The sequence below is a fragment of the Aristolochia californica genome, unplaced genomic scaffold, assembly GCF_029961685.1.
Source record: "Aristolochia californica isolate CCGP_79_NKW_82.1479 unplaced genomic scaffold, dmAriCali1.0.hap1 SCAF_13, whole genome shotgun sequence".
Lineage (NCBI taxonomy): Eukaryota > Viridiplantae > Streptophyta > Magnoliopsida > Piperales > Aristolochiaceae > Aristolochia > Aristolochia californica.
The window spans coordinates 25,034,291-25,060,380 of NW_027181804.1; the positions used below are offsets into that span (position 1 = coordinate 25,034,291).

A 26,090-nucleotide genomic window follows, 5' to 3' on the forward strand; every position below is an offset into this window, starting at 1 on the left:
GTTAATTTGCCCTCAACTAGTGGCATGTGCTTGGGTATGAATATCGATGAATCTTGGTTATGGAATAAGAGACTAGGATGTATAGGAATAGATTCATTGAACAAATTAGTGAAGAAAAACCTAGTGAAAAGACTACAGGATCAAACATTTGCAAGAGAGAATCCTACTTGACTTCCCCAATGCTCATCTTCTTGGTGAGGCCAACACTTTCTTCATCTAAGAAATATCCAAAGCGATGGAGGATGGAGGTGATCTGTTGAGAGAAGGGTAGTCCATCGGCCCAAGCACTCATTGCTACATCCATCATTTGATAACCTATGAAGTATCCAAAGACGATTTCTACATGTTGGATAATCCCCCATAACCAGAATATATTGGTTGTATTCAAACGATAGAAGGTGCCCTTCCTAGGGTTGAGGATGCGGGTCACTCTCTCCACAAAAAACTGAAGCTCCATATAAAGATCCTTGAAGTTTATCTCATAAGAGCTCCTCCCAATCTGTCTGAATACCAAAGATATGGTGTCCTGAAAATTTTGAGGGTATTTATCAGACAAGTCTTGTAGCTAGCTCTCTTTGATGTACTTCTTCAAGCCCATAGAGGAGGTGCCAAGAATTTCGTTAAGGTCTCTATAGTATATATAGATGGTGGTCTTCTTCACATAGGATGTGATTTTCAGGTTCCCAGGTGAGGTATCTTCTATTTCTAAGTTGCTATAGAACATCTTCACCAAAGTGCAGTTAATGGGGTTTTGGCATTCGAATAGGCTCTTGTAAGGTGCAAATGCTTCTTTAAAATCCAAAACCTCTACGGAACAAAATCCTAATTTGAGCCGGGTTGGCTCTACCATGCTCAGAGATGGGAAAGACTTCAAATACCTGCTTCTTTGGCTCTTGGACTGAAAATGGTCCCTCCAGTGACATTTCTTCACAATGTTCCTCTTCTCTTGGAGGAGATCCTTCCTTGCTGTCCTTTTTATCCTAACCAAGATGATTTGGCTACTAAGAGGCTAAAATCAAAATGGGAGTAGCTTCCGATCTAATTCGATTGATCAATCAATCATTTTAAGTTGATCGATCAAGCTTCTGCATTGATCAATCATACGCCCCATGCATAGTGAACAAAAGTGATCTTTGGAATTTCTTTTCTCTCATAACATGAAATATTACAGCAGGTAACAGGCAAGTAGTTCTTTTTTCGTAAAAAATTACAGCAGATCTCCGTCTCTCCTTTTCAACAATGAATGCAATTACCCTCTTGTTACCTGATACAACAGTTAATACGAACAGCTAACCAATAACTTAGATTCCATTATCTTTTCGAAACTATTTTTCCCTTTATATATGTTGACAGAAACTACTTCCCTGTCCTTTTGAGCATTGTCAAAAAAGTAAAAAGAACATAAGGAAGACTATCAAAAATAAAATAATCACCTTTATAGAAAGATTGACAAAGTGACTTCCTGAAGAGTTCCTCCTCACGTCCTAAGACTCCAAGAGATAACAACCAAAGATTTATGATACAAAACTATGCAATAAGTAATAGCATACTACCGCATGCTCAAAAGGAGAGAGCTGCCACTTCGGCCAACAGTAACAAGAGATGTAACAGGGAAATGTTGATCCATGTCTGTGGATTGACCGAAATTATGATTAGGAGAAAAAAAATGCCTACAAATTTTAAAATAAACAACTCTACATAGTTGAACAAAAATTTTAATGCAATGATCAGTTTTTTCACTTTGTTCTGGTAATAACTCTGTGAGTGAGATCCACAAGGGCTCGTCTTGAAATTAGGATATCCTCATCGTCACTTTTTGGAAGAGCATAAATTGCTGCAGCAGCCTGTTGTGCGTGTTGGGATGCAAGTTCTCTGGTTCTCTGTATCCCCTGACTCTTTCCAAGATAATCTAGAGCCTGTGAAGGTTTGAGCTGGTCAACCAGTTGATCTCACACATGCACTAAAATTTTAGCTCCAATACCTAAATAGGAGTATGTATTAGCCGATGCATGGTATTGTTGATTAGGCATGGCAATGAGGAACCCTCCCAACCCAATCCATTTGAGATGGAGATAGGTTTCCCACTTTACACTGCAGGGTGGGGAAGGGTTTCCCCTGAAAAACCTGTGAGGAGTCAGGTTAGGGACGAGTTCTCCTTGAAAACTCAACCCAACCCAACCTGGGCTATATATAAGTAGGTATCTTTCTCTACCACTTTTTTTCTCTCAGATTTGTTTAAATGACAGCTCAAAAAGTAGAAAAGTAAATGAAACAAGGTAATTTTGAGAATGCATAAATGAAAAAAAGGAATACAATCACTTTCACCTTCTCCATCAATTGGGTGTCGTCTGGGGACAATCAGGGATGGGACAAAGTTTACAGAAACCCAACGGGGTTGGCAGGGACAGGGCATGGATAAGGTTCAGGGGTGGGTTAGCAGGACAGGTACAAGGGCCAAACCCATAAAGGGTTTTTGCATGAATTTGTTTATGTGGCAGGTTAGCAACAAAGGATCAGGTTTCCTCAAACCCGACCAATTGCCATAACTACTGCTGATAGTGTTCTAAATTGGCCATACCAGCCCATCAACACTCAATGTGGTAACTTAAACTGATCCCACAACCACATGTATGAGAACAATATGTTTCAAAGATGCATACCCATCCTAATGCAGACATTTGTTCTGTTTAGTCCTATTGCAAGTGAGACAAGAAGTTGAAGATTAATACAAGCATTTCCGATGCATGCTTAAGGTGCCGCCCTGTAAATACCACACAAAACTGGCTCTCCTCACACCAAAAATAGAATTGAGTAATAACACTTACAAGATCAACGTTGGAGGGGTCATCAAACCCTCGATCAACCACATCACGTAATTGAGGGAACTCTTCCATGGCAAACAATATTGGAGCCGTGATGATTCCCTGCATAAACAAGCACAACAGACCTTTAGGAGACTGCCATAAGTAGAACAGACAATTAGTATCACTTTTTTTTATGCACACGCATTTCAAAGTTTAGTAAAACCTATTCAACAAAAACAAATGTGTCAGAATTTTTATCACCATGAGCAGTTTGACATCTCAAAAAATTGAAACTAAACAATGAAAACAGTGTTATTACACCCAAAGTAGACCCACCAGTAGAACTGGGTTCAATCAAACCTGATCCCTGATCCGCGTATAATGTTATAAATCCAAAGAGAAGACAAAACCAGCTGACTCATCTTGTTTTAGTGGTTAAACTGGCAAACTAAAAACATAAATAAATCGGTCCTCATCAGCCCCCTCTTCCACTTCAACCGTGCAGATGCATGGAGTGTCCTGCTCTTCCACTTCTTGATGATGGGGAGGACAGTGACCTGCTCCTCCTAGTAAGGTGAGGGGTGACCAGGAGGGGACTCCGCCCCCTCCCCATACCATCATCCTGATCATGGGAGAAATTTCTTCCTGGTCTTTCTTTAAAATAAAAAATAAAAACAAACAAAAATACATCATTTTGAGTCAAGCAAGGGGCAGACCTGGTTGAACATGGGTTGGCCAAACCCAATCACCTCACCCAATTGATAACAGGGTAAGTTTTATAACATTGACAAAGACAATGCACTTACATCCCCGCCCCCCAAAAAAACAAAGGTTGGCCAAATCCAATCACCTCACCCAATTGATAACAGGGTAAGTTTTATAACATTGACAAAGACAATGCACTTACATCCCTCCCCCAGCACCCCCAAAAAACAAAAAAACAAAAAAAAATCATTCTTGTCAAAATAGGAAGGGAGACTCAGCCAACCCTCTCCCTTCTTGATGATGGGGAGGACAGTGACCTGCTCCTCCTAGTAAGGTGAGGGATGACCGGGAGGGGACTCCGCCCCCTCCCAATACCATCATCCTGATCATGGGAGAAATTTCTTCCTGGCCTTTCTTTAAAATAAAAAATAAAAACAAACACAAATACATCATTTTGAGTCAAGCAGGAGGCAGACCTGGTTGAACATGGGTTGGCCAAACCCTATCACCTCACCTGATTGATAACAGGGTAAGATCTATAACATTGACAAAGACAATGCACTTACATCTAAATTGAACGCATCCATTCATAAAAAAATAAGTGTAAAATAGAAAGTAAATGTAATGATCAAACAAATGAAAGATTAACAGAGTGGAGTACTACATGATGAATATCAGATAATGAGCCTTTGCCAAGGGAAGCTGATGTGCCAGTGAAATCAAGGACATCGTCAATCAACTGAAATGCCAAGCCCTAGAGCATACAAAATTTTGTTCAGTTCCTAACCCACCAAAAAAAGCTATGACCTGAAGATCATGCAAGTACAAACATTAATTTGAATGGATGGAACTTACAAGATTACGACCATAGTCAGAAGCAAATTTTGAAACTTCTGCTGTTTGTCCAGCAAGAACAGCAATGGCTTGGCAACTGTTTGAAATCAATGAAGCTGTTTTACAGTATGTCTTTTGCAAGTAATTCTCCATGCTGCAGGAAAAGAAAAGAATTAACCTCTATTTCAACATCAGATGATAAAACCAATGAAACGATATGACTGCTAAACAAGGGCAAGGCATGCATGAAGCAGTTCTGGTGACAGGCTGTTTAACTTTTATGCTTTAATGTGACAAAGTTTTGTGGGTTCTTTTGAATCCTCATCAAGATAATGTTATCCTACAGAATACAGAATCCCCTACAATACACCTATAGAATTAACCAATTATAGATAATACTGTGACAGCATTACTTGTAAGCAACAACAAAGTACAAAGCTTAGGCACTAAAGCAGTTTTTTCCCCGTTTCTGTAAATGTGCTAAAAAGATCAAATATTTTGTCCAAGCAGATAAGTAGTTGAAATAAAAACAAGCAAGCGAGCATCTCCATAAATGAGCAAAAATGACAGTTGCAGACTTGCCAATGGATTTCATTGCAATTTGCTTCATTTATTTTGCAAATATTATTTTTCTGCAAGTTGAGAACTATCAATCATCACAATAAGTACAAAACAAGATGCCTAGTTTTAAAGGAAACTTGCTTTCAAAAAGAATTTTATAAGCATATAATTATCTGTACCTACAACGCTGATCAGCTGTAGTAGTCATCTGCATGGTCTCACCTGTAACTAAATGCTCTATAGCAGTTGACATTAATGTTACAACCTGCAAATAGAAAATCAATAGAATAAATAACTAAAAAATATAAAATATGAAAATAAGTAACCAAAACGCATTTAAGAAGGAAGAAACAATGATCAATTCAGGTACATTGACGCAATCACACAAGAAAACTGAGTAAATTTAAACCAAACACTGATAACATATCCACCACCATCACATAACAGGAAAATCCAAAACAGCAATTGCAATAAGTATCTATTTAATATACATTGCAAAAAGTAGAATGATTGTCACGGGGAGTCCAGCAATTGAACCAGAAAAGAAAAAATTGTGTTGAAGAAAATGCCAAGAGACCTTCCACTGCAAAGCTTAATTCAGAAGACAGACTGATTACTTGTGAGTGCAAGCCAAAATCAAGTTTCTGAAATCAAAATGACCACCTTTAAGATGGCAAAAATTAGAAGTCCTTTAAAAAAAAAAAAAAAAGTTAAAAACGTTTGGTTTCAACTGTTAAATACTTATAGTCATAAATGTCACAACTGGCTTAGAAACCAAAATTGATAAAGATGGAAAAGGGAAAAAAGCATCCAATCGAAATGATTAGTAAAGATACCTCTGTGTTCTGTAATGATGCAAGTGCTACACAGGCTCTGGAAAGTAGAAAATCTCCTGCTAATACAGCAATCTGTGAAACATGTGATGAAGGCAAGATTAGGATTTAGGTTATTTCTCATTTCTTCCCAGGTGTACATGTCCATCTCAATCATTTGGATGCAACTTCTTTTTCTCTTTCATGTTAGTCAAGCAGTGCTCTCGCTATTTCTATTAAAAATTGAATTAGTACCCTGTACATCATGAGATAAAGACCACAAACAGAAAACAACAAGTAGGTTGCTTGATCAGAGTGATAAGCTGAAATAAAGATTATGTTACAAACATAACCCTGAAAAAATAGCTACCAAATAAAGAAAATTAAAACATGTGCTTGCCATCAACTTCTGTTAGTTCACTTAAACTAGAATTTTCATCAAACCAAAACCTTAAACTATGATTAAGGGGGAAAAAAAGGTGCCCTGGTAAAAAGTAGGCAACTTTATATAGTTTGTGACCCGTGGGTCTGTTATCTTAATGCAGCCCGTACATCTTATGTCAGAACCACCCACAGGGCCATGCACAAGCTATTATCCTATTTTGTATGAGCTATTTTGTATGCCCTGTACTAATATTGCATGCAAAGAATTCCACTAACACAAAAGTCCATGTCATGAGGTATTTTTGTCTTTCTTGAGGTTCCGATCTGAGGCAGCTAATGGAAACAGACACAGAGGGCGTATAGATTTATTAATTTTCAGAGGGTAATTGTTGAAAGTTATTTTCCAGAGAAATTTGTCTATAAATACCATTTTTTATGTGTTTAAATATAGGTATCAGTTTTATCTATTTACCATTAATTCTGTCCAATAAAAAACTTACCCGATTAAGAATTTAGATTAAGAATTTAGGTAAATTATTAGCTGCTTAATAAATGGAAGGATACCCAATATAGTTACTTGAGCTCACCATTCTCCTCCCCTTTCTCTCTTTGCCAACAAGGAGTGATAGGGCTTAATGGGGGAGTCACGGCGGCAGAAGGGCAGGGAATTCCTGATCCGTCAACAGGAAGAAGGGAGAGGGGGGCTGCGGTCCCTCTCCTCCACCTTTTTGTTCACTGACAGGGGAGGGACCCCGCCTCCTTGTTGTTGATGGCTGGGAGTGCCTTCCCCTTTGTGCCAAACACAGCCTCCTCCCCTATTGTTTTGCCAAGTCACAGAGAAGATCTTCCCTCACTCAACCCAATAGCTAGCTGACCTGATTGGGGTCAGCCAGTTTTCATAAGTTCATTGTTTTAATTGCTGTAATACCACAGTAAAAGACCTGGTGAGTTTGAACCTGGTTCAACTGGCCAGTTCAATTTGAGACAGATAACACTGCCCAAACCCCAAAATTGTATGTATTTCTCTCCTCTAGCTCCATGATCCTTCAGTATTCGACTGAATACAGTTTCCACTAGGTATGGAAATGACTTTTTGGTTGGCTGGGGGAGGGTAGTACGTGCCCTTTCTTGCCACGTAACAGGCATGCAGAACAAGGGAAAGCACTGCCCTCCCCCTTTTTCTCATTTTAGAGTCAGGAGGAGGGCTGAAGGACTTGCTCTCTTTTTCTTTTCAATCTCTGTTAATCAGAGATTGGAAAGAAAAATAAAAAGGTGGGTGGAGCCTTCCGACTGCACTGTCTGTCATGCAGAGGAAGGAGGGAAGGCCCCAACCCCTATTTATTTTGAGAAAGGGGGGAGATGGTGCCTCCCCTTCCATAAAAATAAAAAATAACAAAATCATTTCCATGATTTCCAGTTTTACATTTTCAATTTTTTAAAACTTTATGGATAAAAAATATTATATTAATTATCCACTTATTTACCATTTACCTCATTGTTAAACAGGTAAATAAGCAGAAAAGGATCACGCTAATAGATAATCTGACAAAACAGAATAAACTACTGGTAATGACAGCATACAGCATAACAATTCCTCCATGTACCATTACAAAATCCTCACAGATAACCAGATCAAATTATTCACCTTATTCCCCATAACAACATTCAATGAACCAATACCCCGACGAGTATCTGCATCATCTAAAACATCATCATGAAGCAGGCTTGCCACCTAACAGAAAAACATGTTGGGTAACTACATTAGTGTCAACAGTTTCCATACATGAGACCCAAAAGAAAAAGAAAACAACAGCCTGTATTTGATGAAAAAACAAACATGAATCATTTCAGTGATCTCAGCAATAGACTGTTGCCTGGAATATAGGTCCTTCGAGACATTATGATCCACACTGTCAATGGTGGATCCTGGTATGGGCATATTCAGAGCTGATGACATCAACAACAGCACCTGTACATATGCAAACAAGTATGTCATTCCGCTACCACATTCAATAATGACGTAGAGCTCTGGTAATATTTAAACAGGGTTGAATTTTCAGAAGTAAACTAAAATAGGTAACAAAAGATTTGGAGCAAAGCTTACTGTGGGCCGAAATCTCTTTCCTTCAACCCCCATCCTGAAGAAGTATTCAGCAGCTGAGGCCAGCTTAGGCACCTGAGTCAAATTGTAAATTTTTTATACCACAAATGTGTACTTGAGGAATTATTAGTTCCTTTTGTACCCTTAAAGACAAATGAAAAACTAATTTTAAGCACTTGGAAGAAGGCACAACAACAAAAGAAAAAGGGAAAGCAAAAAACCTCAGCTATAACCATCGAACGCAATTTATTGGCCACAGCAGACAACTCATCCGCAACAAGAGAAAATGGATCTAACAATTCCTGCAAATAAGCATACATTCTAACGAGACAATCAGTCAACAGCCAAAAAGTAAATAACGTATGTATTGGTCAGCAACCAAAACTTAAACGATGATCACTCGCTCATCCAGTAACAGACACAGGCAAAACAGATCATGGCAGTGGCAAGGAAAAAAGACCCAAATCTTGGGAAGGGGCCGCTTACTGATGGATAACAAACATTGAATAAACCTCAGCCTCTTAACACCTGACTCTGCATCTTACAGTTCAATGCACGAGAAATTTTTTATTTCTCCTTTTAATTAATGACTTCAATGAATGAGAAAGGCATCCTTTGTCTTGACAGTTGAGTATATTCCAAAGCTGAAAACCTCTTCTTATTTACCATCCTTTTTTGAATTATTAGCTGAAGACCTCTTAGAAGAGTGTATATGCAGGTAGCATCACACTGATCACCTTCCAGATATGATATGCTATTATAATTCCTTTATATATACTACACAGAAATTACGTTATGTCAGAAGTAAAAAAATTGCAAAAAGGCCAAAACTAACCTCTTCAGTAGCACTCCTCTCTTGGTGGATTTGAAACCTGACATTAAAGTAGGAATGTAAACTGTGATACTGAGCTCCCGTATCCAAACCCTACTAATCATAAAATATCAAAGTTACTGTGAGTCCCTAAAAAAGTGAATTTAGGATAATCACTATCTCAACACAAACAAATAAATGAATAGAAAAGACAAAACACAATTCACATAGAAAATTTTTTGAACATTAATCATAAATAACAACAACTTAAAGTTCCCTTCTAAAACTTTCAGGGGAGAAGGTGGAGACAGTAGCTGTAGCATTTGAAGCATTCCGGTATTTTCTCTCCTTACAGGCAAGAAAACATGACCCTAACCCTTTATTTAGTATCTCAATGATGCTAAGGGATTTTTCCCAGACGCAATAAATATGACGTGGAGCTTTTGAAAGGACTGTAAAATATCCAGCTGGAAACCTAATATAGAGTTCCTAAAGATGATTTGAAAAAGCTTCGCTGCCACTTTGAATGTGGAGCCTTAGCCGGCAACTCGGCTCTTTATTACAGAGTTAAGAAGGCAAAACTGTATTTCTCAGGATATAGGTAGAACTCAACGTATGTCCTATTCTGGAATCCACAAGGAGTGAGCACTCTCTAGCAGCAGTTTTCGTTCCAGGCATAGTGGAGATCAGCCTCTTGATACTCAGTGGATCACGTTCTACCCTCAGATATTGTCAGGGGCAGTCGTAACCTCAAATGCTAATTCGATTCCAGTCCCACACTCAAATGGATGACTGCACTTGAATCTCGTGTTTCGCCCTCATCTTATTCTTAAGATGAAACTCGGATGACAATACTTGAACCTCGCCTTGCTCCTTCCGTTTCTCCATTTGACGTACGGTTTATGACTTTTACGTTTGCCGTCTTTTCAAAAAGAATCGGAAAACCCACCCCCTGGATCCTTAGAAAGGTGACCAGTTGAGAACTTTCAACGACCAAATTATGTCCCAAAAAAATAGCGCCTATTTCGTACTCCTTGACGACAGAAGAACGATCTCGAAATTAACAGGAAAGAGAGAATTCGCATCTAAAAATCGAAATGCAGAAGAAAAAGAAAAATCAATTACATTAAGACGCACTCCAAAAGTAACAAAGAAGATAAACAAACCAAGACACCAACAACAACCGAAAGCCTTGTCTTTTACCCCTAAATGGGGAGAAGCAAGGATAAAAAAAAAAAAAGCTGAAAGAATCTCAAAATCGAACAAGTAATTACATTCTCAAAAGCCTCACCTTCGAACCATGAGGAAGACCTGAAGGAATCTCAAAAGGTCGTGGAAATAAGAAGGTGTACGAACTAGCTGAAAATAATTTCAAATACCCATGCTGAAAACCTCCATGGAATCTCGTATTGGAACTCAATCTCCTTAAAACCCATCTGAGAGACATCTAAAAATCTAATCGAAGTCTCGAATTCAGAGACACGCAGATCAAGCAGACGTCAATAGACGGACCGGGAAGAAAGCAATTATAGAGAAGACGGATTCAAAGACCTGAGATGAGAGTTATATGAAGTTTGACGGCTCAGAACTAGGACTTTTTTTTTCAAAGAAGAAAAAGGCGGAATCCGTCATTGCCAGTGGCAGTGAAAAATTCAATTCATCTTAAATGAATTAATTCAACTTCAATTCATCATTGGGTGTTAGTGTAGACGATGCATTGGAATCAGATTCCAATGTTAGTACCCCAAATGAAAAGTATGATATAAACAAGAGAATGAGTAATTTTACAATATACTTAAATAGAATATATATCTAAATAGATAATTCACTAAAATAAGCATGGTTACTACACTTATAAGTAATTTAACGTATAGTATTAAAATATATATAATATCCTAATTAATAAAAAATTATATTATATTACTTAATGATTATATTTTATTACAAATTAATACAATAATTACGTGTGACTAAAATAAATAAATAAAAATAAAAAATAACATAAGCGCATATAATAAATAAATGAATTATTTTTTAATAACATAAGATATGTTTTAACATTAAAAACCACTAATTCAATACAATAATAAAAATTAATATAATAAATATATATATATATATATATATTTATCAATAACATAATATATATTTTTATGTATTATTAATTAATAATATATTATCACAAAATTTAAAAACATTGGTTTAATTAATTATAGCAATTGGATAATTAAACCAAAATAATTTATCAAATATTTATTTTAACAATATTTTAATTATGACTATTAAATCACTAATTTAATATAGTAATTATAAAATAAATATATTAAATGAATAAAAATAATTATTTATAAATAAAAAATATAAATTACTATTTTATGATGATGGTTTAATTTTTCCTAACGTAGGAAAAATTAAACCATCGTCTTCCTCACGGCACGTGTCGTCTTCCTCAGCAGCGGGCCAACGGGCAACGGTGACGGAGGCGGCTCTTCGACGGTACGCCGAGAGAGAGAAGAGAGGGAAGCCTAGAGAGAAGAGAAGTTGGGAGGCCGAGAGGCTCTGCAACGGAGGTCGAGAGGGAGAGGAGACGGAGGTTGAGAAAGAGAGGAGAGGGAGGCCGAGAGGGAGGGAGGCTGATGGGGGGGGGGGGGAGGAGCGATGCGCGTCCCGCACTTCAAGTGTTTGATTCGCAAAACATGTCTAAATCCAAATTCCCCCTTTTTTGCCTGAACGAATGAATTGATGTGATTCACTTGAAGTATAATTCATTGTACACTAACCCCTTAATCTAATGAACTAAATAATGCGGGAGTAATTCATCTCACTTCATTTTGGACTAACCCCCCCTTAGGTAAGATATATTGCCCTTGAAGGAGAAATCTCCTACAAGAAGCAACTACAAAATTTTATATTGGGGTTAATCAACATCAAACAAGAGATGAAGTTCATCCCAATTACTTAGGTCAAATATATTGCCCTCATAGAAGAAATCTCCAACAAGAAGCAACTCCAAATTTTTAGATTATTATTTATAAATTGATTTAATATTTAAATTTTATAAATTGATAAAATAGAAATGCCCTTATTTTGGTATCACTCTTTTAAAATTATAAGGGCTTTTACCTCTCACAAATGAAGGAGAGGTGGGTCCAGTCTTAAAATATTCTAAAATCATTAGAATGTTATAATCAAAAGATAAAATTTGAGAAAGTAGGGTGCCCCTCCCCTTTACTTTGCTTGTCATTAGTGTCTGTTGTTTTGTTCCCTCGACCTAGTTCTCTCCTCGTTGATTATATATAAATGATATCTCACTTTTCTTCCCAATTTTATGTTAAGGTCCCTAGTCATGGATCGAGTAACTCGGTGTGGGATTTGTGAATCCAGCACTGTAAGTGAATGGTTGGTCTCAGTAAGGAGGAAGAAAGGCCCTTTCTTTGTGTTGATCTCAAATAGGAGAAAAACAACTCTCTTTGAGAGTCTATACTATTGTTTAGGGTAAAGGCAGAGAGCCCTTACTGCTGCTGCTAGAACAGGAGGACAATGACTCTCCTTTTTATCACAGAAAAGAGGGTTTGGAACCCTCTTGGCTGTTGTTCGTGATAGGACTAAAAGCCCTCTAATTTCTATAACTTTTGGCTCAAGTATTTGGGTATCCTTACCTTCTTCTTGCTTGCCTTGATTCTGCGATTAATTGAAATTGGTGCTGCTCGTGCTAAGAAGGTTGAGGACCCTATATTCTTGCTCAGAAAGGAGGGTATAGCTCTCCCTTGCTGCTGTGATGAAAAGGAGGTTGAAGCCTTTGTTTGAACTTGAAAAAGGGACAGTAAACTCCCTTTTCTTCTTCGATATGGATCAATGGAATAGCAATCAAAGGATGACAGAGAGATATTCAGATTATAAGGGAACCTGGACCTATAGCTCATGAAGGAGACCTCCAAAACCTAGAGCTCGTCAAGAAAAAATCCAAATCCTGTTTACCTAAGTCAAGACTTGCCCTTTTCTCATTCATTTGCCCCCTAAGTAGGCTTGACATCCCCCCTAGTTTTAGGGTTAAATATTACAATTTCCCCCCTATGATAATTTAACTTAAATAATGAATGAAAAATGAATTTAAAACAATATGGAAAGAAAACTATTAACTTTGTAACTCAGTGCGCCTCCGTTGTATGACTTGGTTAGCTATTGTGTCCACAACATCTGCCTCCCCTTGGAGAAAGAGCTTGTCCTCAAGCTCGTAAGCTGGGTATACCTGGTTGAAGATGTCCAACCGCTCCCATGTAGTTGCTTTAGGTTCTATAGCGGTCCACTGGACGAGAATCTCCCACTAGTCATTGACCAAACGGGCGCGTAACACCGCGGCTGGTGTGTGGATCACGTGTCCGTTGTCCACTGGAGGAAGGAACGGAGTAGATGTAGGCAGTGACCCCGTATATGGTTTCAAGAGGGAGACATGAAACACATCATACAACTTGGTCGTGGCTGGCAGTTGTAGTTGATAGGCCACCAGCCCCATGCGTCGAATAATGGAGAAAGACCCAAAATACTTGGGGGAGAGTTTATGGTGTGGTGGTCCCGTAACAGACTGTTGGCGGTACAGTTGTAGGCGTAGCCAAACATAGTCCCCTACCCCGTATTAGACGTCTCGGTGTCCCTTGTCGTAGACATCTTTCATGCGAACATGAGCTCGTCGTAAGCATTCTGCAATATTCTGTAACACCAGGTCTCAATCCATGAGTGCCTGATCAATGGCGTCCACGCGGGTGGACCCTGGAGTATATCAGAGAAGGCAAGGGGGATCTCGGCCATAAAGAACCCTTAAGGGATTAGATTGCAAGGCGGAGTGGAACGAAGTATTGTAACAGTATTCAACCCACGGTAGCCATTGAACCCATTGCTTCGGACGATCGTCTACAAGGCACCGTAGATACATTTTGACGGTGTGGTTAACCACCTCGGTTTGACCGTCTGTTTGAGGATGATATGCAGAGGAGAATTTCAATTTCGTGTTGCTTAGACGAAAAAGTTCCCGCCAGAAAGTGCTAGTGAATACTAGGTCCCAATCACTGACAATAGATTTTGGAAGGCCATGTAATCGGACAATGTGCTCAAGGAAAGTCTATGCTACCCGTGATGTTGTATATAGATGAGTCATAGGAACAAAATGTGCATACTTGGAGAACCGATCGACCACCACAAAGAGTACTGATTTTCCGGCTGACTATTGAAGACCCTCAACAAAGTCCATCGAAATATCGGCCCATACATGTGTAGTGAGGGCGAGAGGTTGTAGAAGACCTGCTAGACTTAAGTGGTTGGCTTTGTTGTGTTGACATACCTGACATGCTGAGACATATGTCGCAATGGAGGTCTTCATGGCTTGCCAATAAAAATTTGCTCGAATATGTAGCTAAGTTTTCTGAATACCTTCATGTGTGTTGTCATGGTATGTAGAGAGGATGGTTGGAATCAACTCGGAAGTGTGGGGAAGATAAATCCATTGTTTGTAACAAATAAGTGACTCATGGATGTACCCTCTGTAATTTTTTTGTGTAGCTTCTGTAGGATCGGAAGAGTGGTATGGGCTTCTCTCACCAAGCCTAGGATGAGGAAACAAGGCTGGCTGATCGCATATATGAGCTGCTGATGTTCAAAACGTTGTGACAAGGCATCCGTTGCCTTGTTTAATCTCCCGATACGGTACTCCACCAAAAAGTCAAATCCCATAAATTTACTGATCCAATGCTGTTGTGGCGAAGTTGTAGACGTTGTTCAAGTAAGAATTTAAGGCTATAGTGATCAGTACGGATGAGAAATACACAGCCCTATAAGTAAGGGCACCAGTGTTGGACCGCCTTGGCCAACCCTATTAATTCCCGTTCATACGCTGCCAATTTGTGAAGACGAACTGCTAACTACCAGTTGAAATATGCAATGGGATGTGACTACTACTGTAAGACGACCCCAATGCCCCCATCAGAAGCGTCACACTCAACCACAAATAAGTCTTTAAAATTGGGAAGTTTTAAGACAGGGGTGGAGGCGAGAGCTGTTTTGAGGGCCTCAAAGGACTGTGTGGCCTCCTCATTCCAATGAAAGGAATTCTTATTGAGGAAACTGGTCAAAGGTACTGCCAATGGACCATAATTCTGAATGAATTTGCTGTAGTATCCGACTAGACCCAAAAATCCTTGTAATGTTGAGCAAGACTGAGGTTGTGGCCAATCATGAATTACCTGAATCTTCTTGGGATCAACAATGACCCCTTCATGTGATATAATATGGCCGAAATTAGCGACATGTGAAGCCGCAAAAGAACATTTGGATTTCTTCAAATAGAGTTGATGTGCTCGTAACAATTCAAAAATAATTTGTAAATGTGCTAAATGATCTTCTCCGGACTTGCTATATATGAGTATATAAAAAAAAAACAAGTACGAATTTCCGAAGATAGGTGCTAAATACCTCATTCATCAGTGCTTGAAAATTGGAGGGTGCATTTGATAAATCGAATGACATGACCACAAATTCAAAATGGTCGTGATGTGTGCGAAAGGTTGTCTTCTCAATGTCGGAGGGGTGCATACGAAGCTGATGATATCCAGAGCGTAAGTCCAGTTTAGTAAAGACCCACAACCCATGTAATTCATCTACGAGCCACTACCGGAATAGGAAACTTATCCTTCACTGTTTGAGCATTTAACTCTCGATAATCAATACAAAATCTCCATGTGCCATCATGTTTCTTCACGAGCAATACGGGTGAAGATAACGGGGACCGGCTACTGCCAATAAGGCCCTGTTGTAACATAGCCTGGCACTATCGCTCGATTTCATTTTTCTGTAGGTGTGGATACCGGTACGATCGAACTACTACCACATCAGAACTTGGTTTTAAACAGATCCTATGATCACAGTGCTTCAAGGGAGGCAATCCGGAAGGCTCTTGGAAGAGGTCAGAGAACTCGTCGATAAGATTTTCAATAGTGTTATCCGGTTGGTCCTATGTGTGCATGGTATGAAGGTGGTTTGTCCACCTAATTGCCCTGTAATAGCACTTGGCTACCGCACAATACAAAACTCATAGTTAAAGCAGAGAAGTTCCAAAGAATGGGTCCCAATGTTTGCAACTATTTAATGCCTAACACCATATCAAAGCCGGCCAGATGTATGACAAAAAAATTTGCATGAAATAAAGTAGTACCAATGGAAAAATTTACCGCTTTGCTGACCCCATAGCTAGGGACTTTCTCCCCATTGGCCACTGAAACCGAGGTTGTAGGATGTGGAAGGATCTGTAATTGAAGATGATGAGCAGGTGTTAAGCTAAGAAAATTGTGTGTACTTCCCGAATCTACTAGTCCCACAAGTTCTTGGTCGAGGACTTGAGCTCTGATTTGCATAGTTTTAGTAGATTTCTGCCCTGTAATAGCATGCAAAGAAATTGTTGGTGGTTCCTCCTCAATAATATCATCAATATCTTCTGTATCCTCTATTTCATCCACTTCGAGTGAAAACAACCTTTTACATTGGTGACCTACCCGGTACGGTTCATCACAGTTGTAGCACAGATTCTTGGACCTTCGTTCAACCATCTCAGAACTTGTTAATTTTTTTATATACTGAGTACGATAGCGCGTGTCAACTGCCAGAGTAGTAATCAAATTGTTTTTGGGAGGAGGTAATGCTAGATGTGGCACCTGAGGAGAAGTATTTCGTCGCCCTTGCCAAGTGGAGGAAGTGTTCCGTTCCCCTTGCCAAACAGGCCTACGATGCTAAAGTCATTGTCGTTGTTCCATTGCCCGAGCCAAATCTGAAGGGGAATGAAGTTCCACCTCTAACCTCAGAGATTCATTGAGGCTTGCTGTAAATAAGCGGACCTGCTGCTCGACTCGTACCAACCGGCCAGCGCGAGCCAATTTTTCTTGGAACTGTTTTTAATACAGTTCAATAGATCTGGTTTGTCTCAATAGTACCAAATCGCCCAAAGGGTTGTTGTGGGTGGGAGGGTCAAATCTAATTGTACATAATTCTTTAAATTCCACCCAATCCAGCACCAACCTTTCTAGTTCCACCTGGTGAAACCATAGTTGTGCCTCCTCTAACATATGCAAAGAGGCAAGTGCCACCTTATTAAACTCAGCAGTCCCTTGATTTAAAAAAAATTCTCTCATTTATGCAACCAAATTAAGGGGTCCTCTGACCCAGTAAAGGTATGAAAATTTAATTTTGTGTACCTTGGTATTGAACGTCCTCTCTGCGGTGCTTGGACAACAATGCTCCCAACCAATTGTTCTCCCCTTGGATCTGGAATAGAACGTCTCTCTGCCATTAAACCAGAAAACATGCTAGTTAGACGTTGGATACTAGATCGTGTTTCCTCATGTCTATCTTCCATCTTTTTTTTCAAAACTTCAAGTTCTTCCTTGTTGGATGTATCTCCCATGTTACCCTGCTCTGAGATCAAGTTGTTATGGTCCATAGTCATGGATCGAGTAACTCGGCATGGGATTTTTGAATCCAGCACGGTAAGTAAATGGTTGATCTCAGTAAGGACGAAGAAAAGCCCTTTCTTTGTGCTGATCTTGGATATGAGAAAAACAGCTCTCTTTGAGAGTCTATATTGTTGTTTAGGGTAAGGGCAGAGAGCCCTTACTGCTACTACTCGGACAGGAGGAGAAAAACTCTCCTTTTGATAATTGAAAAGAGGGTATGTAACCCTCTTGACTGTTGCTCGTGATTTCAGCCCTCTAATTTGTATAACTTTTTGGCTCAAGTATTTGGGTATCCTTACCTTCTTCTTGCTTGCCTTGATGCTGCAATTAATTGAAACTGGTGTTGCTCGTGCTAAGAGGGTTGAGGACCCTCAATTCTTGCTCGGAAAGGAGGGTAGAGCTCCTCCCTTGTTGTTGATATGGAAAGGAGGCTGAAGCCTCTATTTGAACTCGAAAAAGGGACATCAAACTCCCTTCTCTTCTTCGATATGGATCAATGGAATAGCAATCAAAAGATGATAGAGCGATATTCAGATTCTAAGGGAACCTAGACCTAGAGCTCATCAAGGAGACCTCCAAACCCTATAGTTCGTCAAGGAGAACTCCAAACCCTGTTTACCTAACTCAAGACTTGCCCTTTTCTCATTCATTTGCCCCCTAAGTAGGCTTGACGTTCCCCCTAGTTTTAGGGTAAATATTACAATTTTTCCCCTATGGCAATTTAACTTAAATAATGAATGAAAAACGAATTTAAAACAATATGGAAAGAAAAATATTAACTCTGTAACTCAATGCGCCTCCGTTGTATGACTCGATTAGCTATTGAGTCCACAACATTTTACATATTTTTTTCTCTACTTGGTAGAGAGTCCACTTTAATGTAACTCTTAATTTTCTTTTAAAATGTCATGAAGACTAAGTATTTAAATATGTGAAATCCTTAATTATCTATACCCATTCTTATGAAATTTTAATAAAAATTTTACTCACTTTGGATAACATTTCCTCAAGGCTCCACCTGTCATAGGGAGAAAAAAGAAAAACTCATAATGCATAAAAAAAAAAGTAATTTGTTGATATTATGGGAAATCACATGGAATGTACACATGGGAAATGTAATTCCATTAGGTGCTAATGACAATATTACAATGGTGAAAGAAGAATATGGAACTAGTTTGAAGGAAATATCAATAGGGTTTACTTGATAAATGATAGGGTTTGAACTATTAAAGGTGAGAAAACAAAAGAATGTCAGGAAATAAATACTTTCAACCCAATAGATGGAATAAGCATAAAAAAGCAAAAAAAAATGAATAAGATATTGAAACAAAACATGTTATGAGGAGGCAAGAGAATGCCTCTTTATGGAAACATTTTTTTTCTAAAATTTTGAAGCCACTTCAATGAGGATAATGAGAACAATGATATTGTTTAATACGACAACTCTATAGAAATCATACAAACATGAAATAAAACATTAGAGAGATAGCATAATAGACAAATATGCATTTGCTTCAAAGAAATAAAATGGAAACACTATTTTAGCTTCATAACTTTAGATTACATGAAATGGAATTTTTTTACCACAAATAGGATATTTTTTTGTTTCTCTTGGATATCTGTAATTTCTCCTATATATAACTTTCCCTAACTTCAGCTAAAAAACCCTCATGCCTTGAAAAATGTACTAATCTAGTGAAGCAATGTGCCAATAAAACTTGAATTTCTCACAAAATGAAGTTTTTGAACAATGATTGCTTGTTTATGAGAGACTAAGAGAGAAAGAGACGAAGCATGCAAACCCAAACAAAAAATAAAATGTAATCTGAATACTCTGTTCAAATCAAAAGATAATTAAAGAAAGATGAAAATTTTGAATATCCATTATATTATTATTAAATATTATACTTTATTAATGCACCAAATACAAGTTATATAATAAGTAGGACCCACATCAAAGCAATATGAACTCTTTTTCATACTTTGGTTGCAAGTATTGATTCATAAATCTCATTGAGCATCCTAGAAATGTCTTCTTTTTTTTTTAAGTTGAAATCAATCTTTTTCACTTTATGGATTGGATCCATCTATCCACAAAGAGATAAAGATAACTCATGTTTTTCAAGGAATTTGATTTCGACCAATATTCTTTTATTCTAAATTGAATTTAAGATGCGAAAATACTAAACAAATGCTTTGGTGAGATTCAACTTAGAGTTTATAAAAAAACCTCGTTGAAAATTTGAAAAAAGGTAGTTAAAAAGCAAACCATAATGAAAAGCAAGAAAATGCAAATTTGGAGGACTGAAAATAGAGAGAAAAAAAGTTCAATGGAAGACAATAAACTTGTGAGAAAGAGAGAATAATTAGTAACAGAAAACAAAGTATTAGCTTTTCTAAATGGAGATTGAAAATAAAACCAAATTCCTTGTTTGGAACAATCCACCATGACTCAACCTCTTCTAAATGCAGATCACCTCCCACCTTTGGTTTCTTCTCAAGTTCCAGTAAATAGTTTTTTTGGAGAAAGTCGAAAAGCACCACCAAAAGTAATCTAATTCTTCGCATCTAACCATCGACAACCAAGGAATTAACAATTGGTCAACCGAGATCTCCTCTCCTACCAAAGCCTAGAGTAGCACATAGAGAAAGGCAACCATCGATGGTAATTGCGAAGTCATAGACTCTAAACTTGAGGGAAAATTTAAGTTTTATAGGGCAGATATTTCACATAATAATAACATTTTCAATACATTTTCAGGCTCCACTATTCACCTACACAGTCACGAAACATCAAAGCAAAGACCAAATCAATGGAGATTGGCCTAGGAAAAGGCAAGAAGAGCCAAGGGAAAGAGGAGAAAAGGAAAGGGTGTACCTACTTAGTAACATAGTTGATGGTGATCCTGATATCCTCTCTTGATTGGAACTCTCCCAATTTTCTCTTTCAATTTGAAACTTTATGGGTGGGGCACAATTTCAAAAAAAAAAAAAAATTATGTCACAAAATATAATGAACTAATAAAAAATAGAAATTCGATTTGGTTTTTCATATTATTCACTCATTATATTTCATAATTATTTTACTTTTCTCACATCTATTTAGACCTAATTGGGTACTTGCGTAACAATAGAGGCTATGTAAGAAAGAAATGTATAAATTTATTATATTTTATTAAACTTGAAAGTTTTAGGTGACTACATTATCTAACAGTTCTTATAACCTTTGTTACAAAGTAAAAATTAAAATGTCTAAATAAGTAAACACATGATATATAAAAGTAGAGGTAAATGTCATATTTGATAAATAAAAGAAAAACATAAAAAAAGTAGCAGATAATGTAGTAATTTAGAGCTATGACAACTTGGGAAATGATTCAAATCGATTGACAGCTTTACTACAACACTTTCAATTGGAAAAGAATACACGTAAAGAGGAGAAAATCCATTTGATAATACACTTGAAATAACATAAAACACAATTTTCAATTATAAAATATTTGTATATAAAATTTTAAACTAAATAACAAAAGAGATAAAAGAAAAATAATTCATGGTATGAAGGCCAGTATTAATTTTTCATATATTTTTATTTTTATGTAAATAATTTATTATATTTTAATTTCAATACTCTTTTCTTCATGTGATTCTTTTTTGAGTTGTTTCTTTTGACTACTATGTTTGTATGCACTTAAAAATAAAATTAGTAAAAACAAAAAATATATTTTTGAAGCATTGTTTTCAATGAAATACGTTATGTAGACGAATGTATGAAGTAAAATAAGTTATCCTTCAAAAAAAATTCGTCAATTCTTCTTTTTAACATCTATGTTGGGTTATTATTTTTTCATGATCTTGAGGTTGCTTGTCATGAATATTTATGCTTTCTGTTCGACTTTCTTGTTTTTCTATGGAAGTATTTGATGCTTTCTTGCAAAAACAATAATAAAAATAAAATATTTACTACTTGGGCCTAAATTTACTTGATTTGAAGAACCTTTGAAAGAAACTAACTTTAATTACAACTAACTTTAATGAACCATAATTTTTGTTTCTCCTTATTGTATTATCTATCAAATCAATTAACTATTGCATTAAATCCCTACATCTAAAAACATAAGTATAATGGGCAAACGTATATTAAGAAAACACGCCAAAACTTGAAAACCAAAGTTTATCTTTATCAATCACGTTATACTGTCATGCCATTGCGTGGTTATTATAGGACCTCAATCCATTTTCCTATAGAAGGCAAAGATGCCTAAGTATATGATTTGGTTTCTTAAAACCCCAGGGTTTCATTATCAATCAAGTTGGGTTGTTTTATTTATTTATTGTTAATGAAAATTTAAAGCAAATTGAGAACAATAGGACAAATGCCAATCCACAGATCAAGAAAGATTCATAATGTTGATAGAACACAATGATACAACTTGCGTAAGTTCACAAAAGACCTCTAATCATTTATTCTCAAAAAAAAGAAAAAAAAAAGAGGAGAATAAATTAAGAAATGTTAAAAAAAAAAAATACCATAACTAATGGATTCCTCTTTGCTTTAAGAAATGTTAAAAAGGATACGAAAAATGAACTTCCTATTGCTCCAATAGGAAACTATGAGAAAAATAAACTAAGGAGCACTAAGTTCTTGATCACTTACCTTTTACTTCAACCTTATTTTTATTATTTATGAAAATATTTTATTTCTAATATAAAAGAAAATACCATAACTAATTTTCCTATTGTTTCATATGGTGGCATAGATATAAGAAAACTAGTCAAAGGGATTTTTTTAATAAAAATATTAGTCAAAGAGAAGTTAAAATTTCCTTTATTTTATTTTTCTATGGTGGTACAAACGGTCCTTTAGTATCCCTGTCCCATTTTACTCATAATGAAGAAAGGTTGACACGTAATAAAGAGAAGACGTACTCCAAGTTTGAAGGAGCCTGGTGATAACAATAAATCATGTTAGTACCGGGAATTTATTTGACGAGTTATTAATTACTTTATAAATTTTATTTAACTAAATAAAAGATTGAAAATAGTAATTTGGTTTCAATTTTTTTTTATGTTAATTACACATTATTTTCTCTCAATTAGATTTGAACCCAAGACCTTACACTTAGAACACCTAGTGTGGTGATTGAGCCAAGGGCTTAAATCATAAACATAAAATTTTTCATGGTTCCTCTTATTTTAAAGTTTCTATTTTTTGTGTTTTTTTTATTTTTTTATTTTTTAATTCCACTTTTCCATCTTAGCACATGCACGTCTGCTTCAATCGATCCCAAATTATACGACTTACTTCAAATTCAGAACCTCTCTTATTGAAACAAAACTGCCACCCTTGTGTTGCTGATAAAAGAATCCAAGCAATTTGGACATAAACTCTAGCTTCTACGAAAAGAACTGTTAATATTTTCGTTGAAAGATGAACTTGGTGACATGAATGGAAATTGAGCATAAATGTCTACTTACTAAAGCAATCAATTCAATCAAAAACATGAAATAAGCCTACGAAGTTCCTAGAGAAATTTTCCCTTGGAGATATTTCTATTAATGAAATTTTAACTTTTGCGAGTGAAAAAAATCGCTGATATAAATCTTATTTCTTGTAGTGACCGGACAAGCATGCACACTTGGTTCCAGGATTGTGGGGGTCACCCTTGCCTTTCGACCCCTTATATAAGGATTTTCCTAGAGGACTGGTAGTGGCTATGCCAAAATGTATTTCAATGACCTAGGGTTTAGGTAATTTAAATTTGTAAGATATTAGTTTAGAAGTTTAAGTTATTATTTTTTAATGTTTAACTCTATATTGTGGAGATGTATGTTCTTGTGTGAATGTTGAAAATGTTAGAAAATAAAATGTCTAACATACCACTTGATCAAAGTCTTTTATGTGCATTCGAGAGGAGATGATATGTATTTAAATTGAAGTATTTTTTTAAAATTTTATTATTAATGTTGCAAAATTGAAGGGTGAAAATTGCTATGAGATTGTGCAATTTAGGATCACCTATAAGTTATAGTATAGGCGGATTGAAGGGTATGAAGTGCATACATTAGTATAACAACTTAGTTTTTTATATTTTATATATTTTATATATTTTCAATATAAAATATAATATTATAACTTTTCTTGTTAGTATTAATAGGAAGAGATGCAAGAGGCACAAGAGGATGGTTAGCCAATCAATGTGCATGCCATAATGTAGACTGTACATGGAGTTAGGTCTAGGTACATCGAGGGGATGAGTTTAGCTCAACCACTTGTACCCAAGATGTCTCAACCATCTTTTTGTGAGACAAACCTTGACGACCATCTATGTTAGACATGGGGTGACATTGAGTCAGACTCAAGAGCATCCAAGATATGTACACCGTGAGAATGAGGAGTCTCACATGCTACTAAAGAGCAGTTGAACTATTTATGAGTCAGCTCAAAGTCGGCCTTGTTTGAATCCTCCCCTATACCTCCCCTCAGATCATTTATATTTTTTATTATTTTTATACAGTATTTTATTTTTATATTTTTTTAACATTTTGCATAGTTTTTGTTAACCAGGAAGATCTAATTCAAATAAAAAATTATAATATAATTTTTGAACTATGTCAATGAGTTTTAAAAATTCTGTGGAAAAAAATCTACGGGAAAGAGAAGTTTTCTAGCAAATCTTCGTTAGCAAATCTTTGATATGTGTTTTATGTTAATCGTTAATGAAACTCAGAAATACGGAAGAATTACAAACATCACGATAAAAGATCTCAACAACACTTGTTTATTCATCAACAGCTGATAATTTAAAGCTACAACCAGTAGTTCTCATTAACCACGCTTAATCCAAACTTCAAAAATTACCACACTACTCCGAAGTTACGAAATTTCAATCAAATATGATTTTATACTTAGTTCAGCCTCCTGCAGTTCTTCCTAATCTCCCCTTTGGAGCCCGTCAATGGCTTGATGTTTCCCATCTTGATCATCGCCGCTACGAAGTCCACGTTGAAACTGCTGGGATTGGTGCTATATGATCGTACTTGGGAGTCACTCGATCCGCCATTGAAGAGCACTTGATCGGAGTGGAGGAGTCCTTTCTTGTTCACCAGGTTCTTGTAGTAGTTGTTGTCGAAGCCGGTGGGAGTCTGGAGATCAAGAGGCCCCAAGTTGTTGTCTCCCGAGCCAGATGTTCTTTGGGCAGTTTGATCGTCTTGAGGTGGCGAAGGATCTGTCAATGTTGCTCTCGTTGTAAATACGAGCTCTGAAGGTGGTGCAGCGTGCTTGTCCAATGGTGTGGGCGCCTGTCTCCCAATCAAAGCCTGGGTTAGAGAGATGGAAAGAAAGGGAAGGAGAAGCAGGTTTTTGGTTTTTGTCCTACCAGACAAGGCAACCATTTCTTTAGCAGACAGACCCTGGGCACTGAATTTGGAGACGAGGTTGCTCAGGCTAGAAGTCGGTGGCGGGATATTGTTGTTAGCAGCAGAGAGACTGGCAGTTCTTGCATCTCTTCTTCCCAGTTTGACGTCCCAGGAAGGTCCTCCCAGCTGCAAATCAAATCATTTTGCATTCAGAGGGTTAGTTTCGGAGAAGATGAAGTTTACTAACTAATAAAGCAGAATTAACGAGGGAGAAGCCTCTGCTCTTACAGCAGCCACAGAGTCCCTGGTGGCAATCGTCAGAATATCAGCGCACGACACCACACCCGGGCAGACCTTCTCAACTGCCGACTTGATGTCATCTATCACATCGAATCCCCGGGCAGAATTCCGATTAGGCAGCGCTGTCTTCTCCCCGGTGAAAGACGTGGTGTCGTCCAGGAGAATAGACCCATCACATCCCTGTATTAAAGATCACAGAAAATTAATTGAACTGCATATCGCATGCAAACATTAAGAGTTCGAGAGGGAAGACAAGCTGACATTGACAAAGCAGTCATGGAAGTGCAAACGAAGGAGCGACGCCCCCATCCGTCGTTCCTTCGAGATGGCAGATTGGACTGAAGATTTGACAGTGCAAAGAAGTTTCGGGCATGATTTGGAGTAAAAAGTAGTGGAGAGCTGTGCAGAAGAGCTTCCTACCAAGAGAAGGACAGCCAAAGTGGAATAGGCCAAGAAAGAGCCAGCCATGGCTGCAGCAGCAGCAGCAGCAGCAGCAGCTACTAAAACCAGTGGAACTTGAGAAGCTGCAGGAGTTTGAGTTTGCAGGGTGGTAATTGATAGCTTTATGTAGCAGATGTGGGAGTTGATTATGTTGGATACCGTCCAAGCGACCAAGGCTTTGCTTCTGGTCAAAGATCGAAGTACAACTAGCAAATAGACTACCGGGGGGGGGGGGGGGGGGGTTAGTGTAAGTTTAATGGGAAATTAAATACAATGAAAAGTACTTTCCCGGGGGAAAGTGAGAGGAGAGTGAATGTAAAGTACTTCTTTATGTTAGGGGGGTTAGTCCACAATGAAGTGGAATGAATTCTCCCCCGCATTACCTAGGTCATCACAAATAAGGCGTTAGTGTAAAAAGACTTGAATTGAAGTGAGATTACACCATTTCATCTGTCCAGGCAAAAACGGAGGAAAGTTGATTCCTAC

The 26,090-nt window shown here is 37.4% G+C and overlaps 1 protein-coding gene and 1 pseudogene across 2 annotated transcripts; both read right to left on the reverse strand.

Moving 5' to 3' along the window:
• Positions 1–1,443: 1,443 nt before the first annotated feature.
• LOC137948122 (solanesyl-diphosphate synthase 1, mitochondrial-like) lies at positions 1,444–10,653 on the reverse strand. Of its 2 annotated transcripts, none has more exons than XM_068794077.1 (12): positions 10,304–10,653; positions 9,037–9,126; positions 8,423–8,503; positions 8,205–8,276; positions 7,938–8,069; positions 7,746–7,832; positions 5,741–5,812; positions 5,084–5,169; positions 4,365–4,497; positions 4,174–4,263; positions 2,826–2,924; positions 1,444–1,916 (listed from the first exon to the last, which is right to left on the reverse strand). In XM_068794077.1, exons 1-12 carry the CDS (start codon positions 10,457–10,459, stop codon positions 1,737–1,739), a joined length of 1,278 nt encoding a protein of 425 aa, XP_068650178.1. In that variant the 5' UTR covers positions 10,460–10,653; the 3' UTR covers positions 1,444–1,736. The 2 variants fall into 2 exon arrangements, with proteins under 2 accessions (XP_068650178.1, XP_068650179.1); XM_068794078.1 differs by having other exon boundaries at positions 8,423–8,522; positions 10,304–10,391.
• Positions 10,654–24,413: 13,760 nt separating this feature from the next.
• LOC137947862 (peroxidase 4-like) lies at positions 24,414–25,652 on the reverse strand (annotated as a pseudogene).
• Positions 25,653–26,090: the final 438 nt, after the last annotated feature.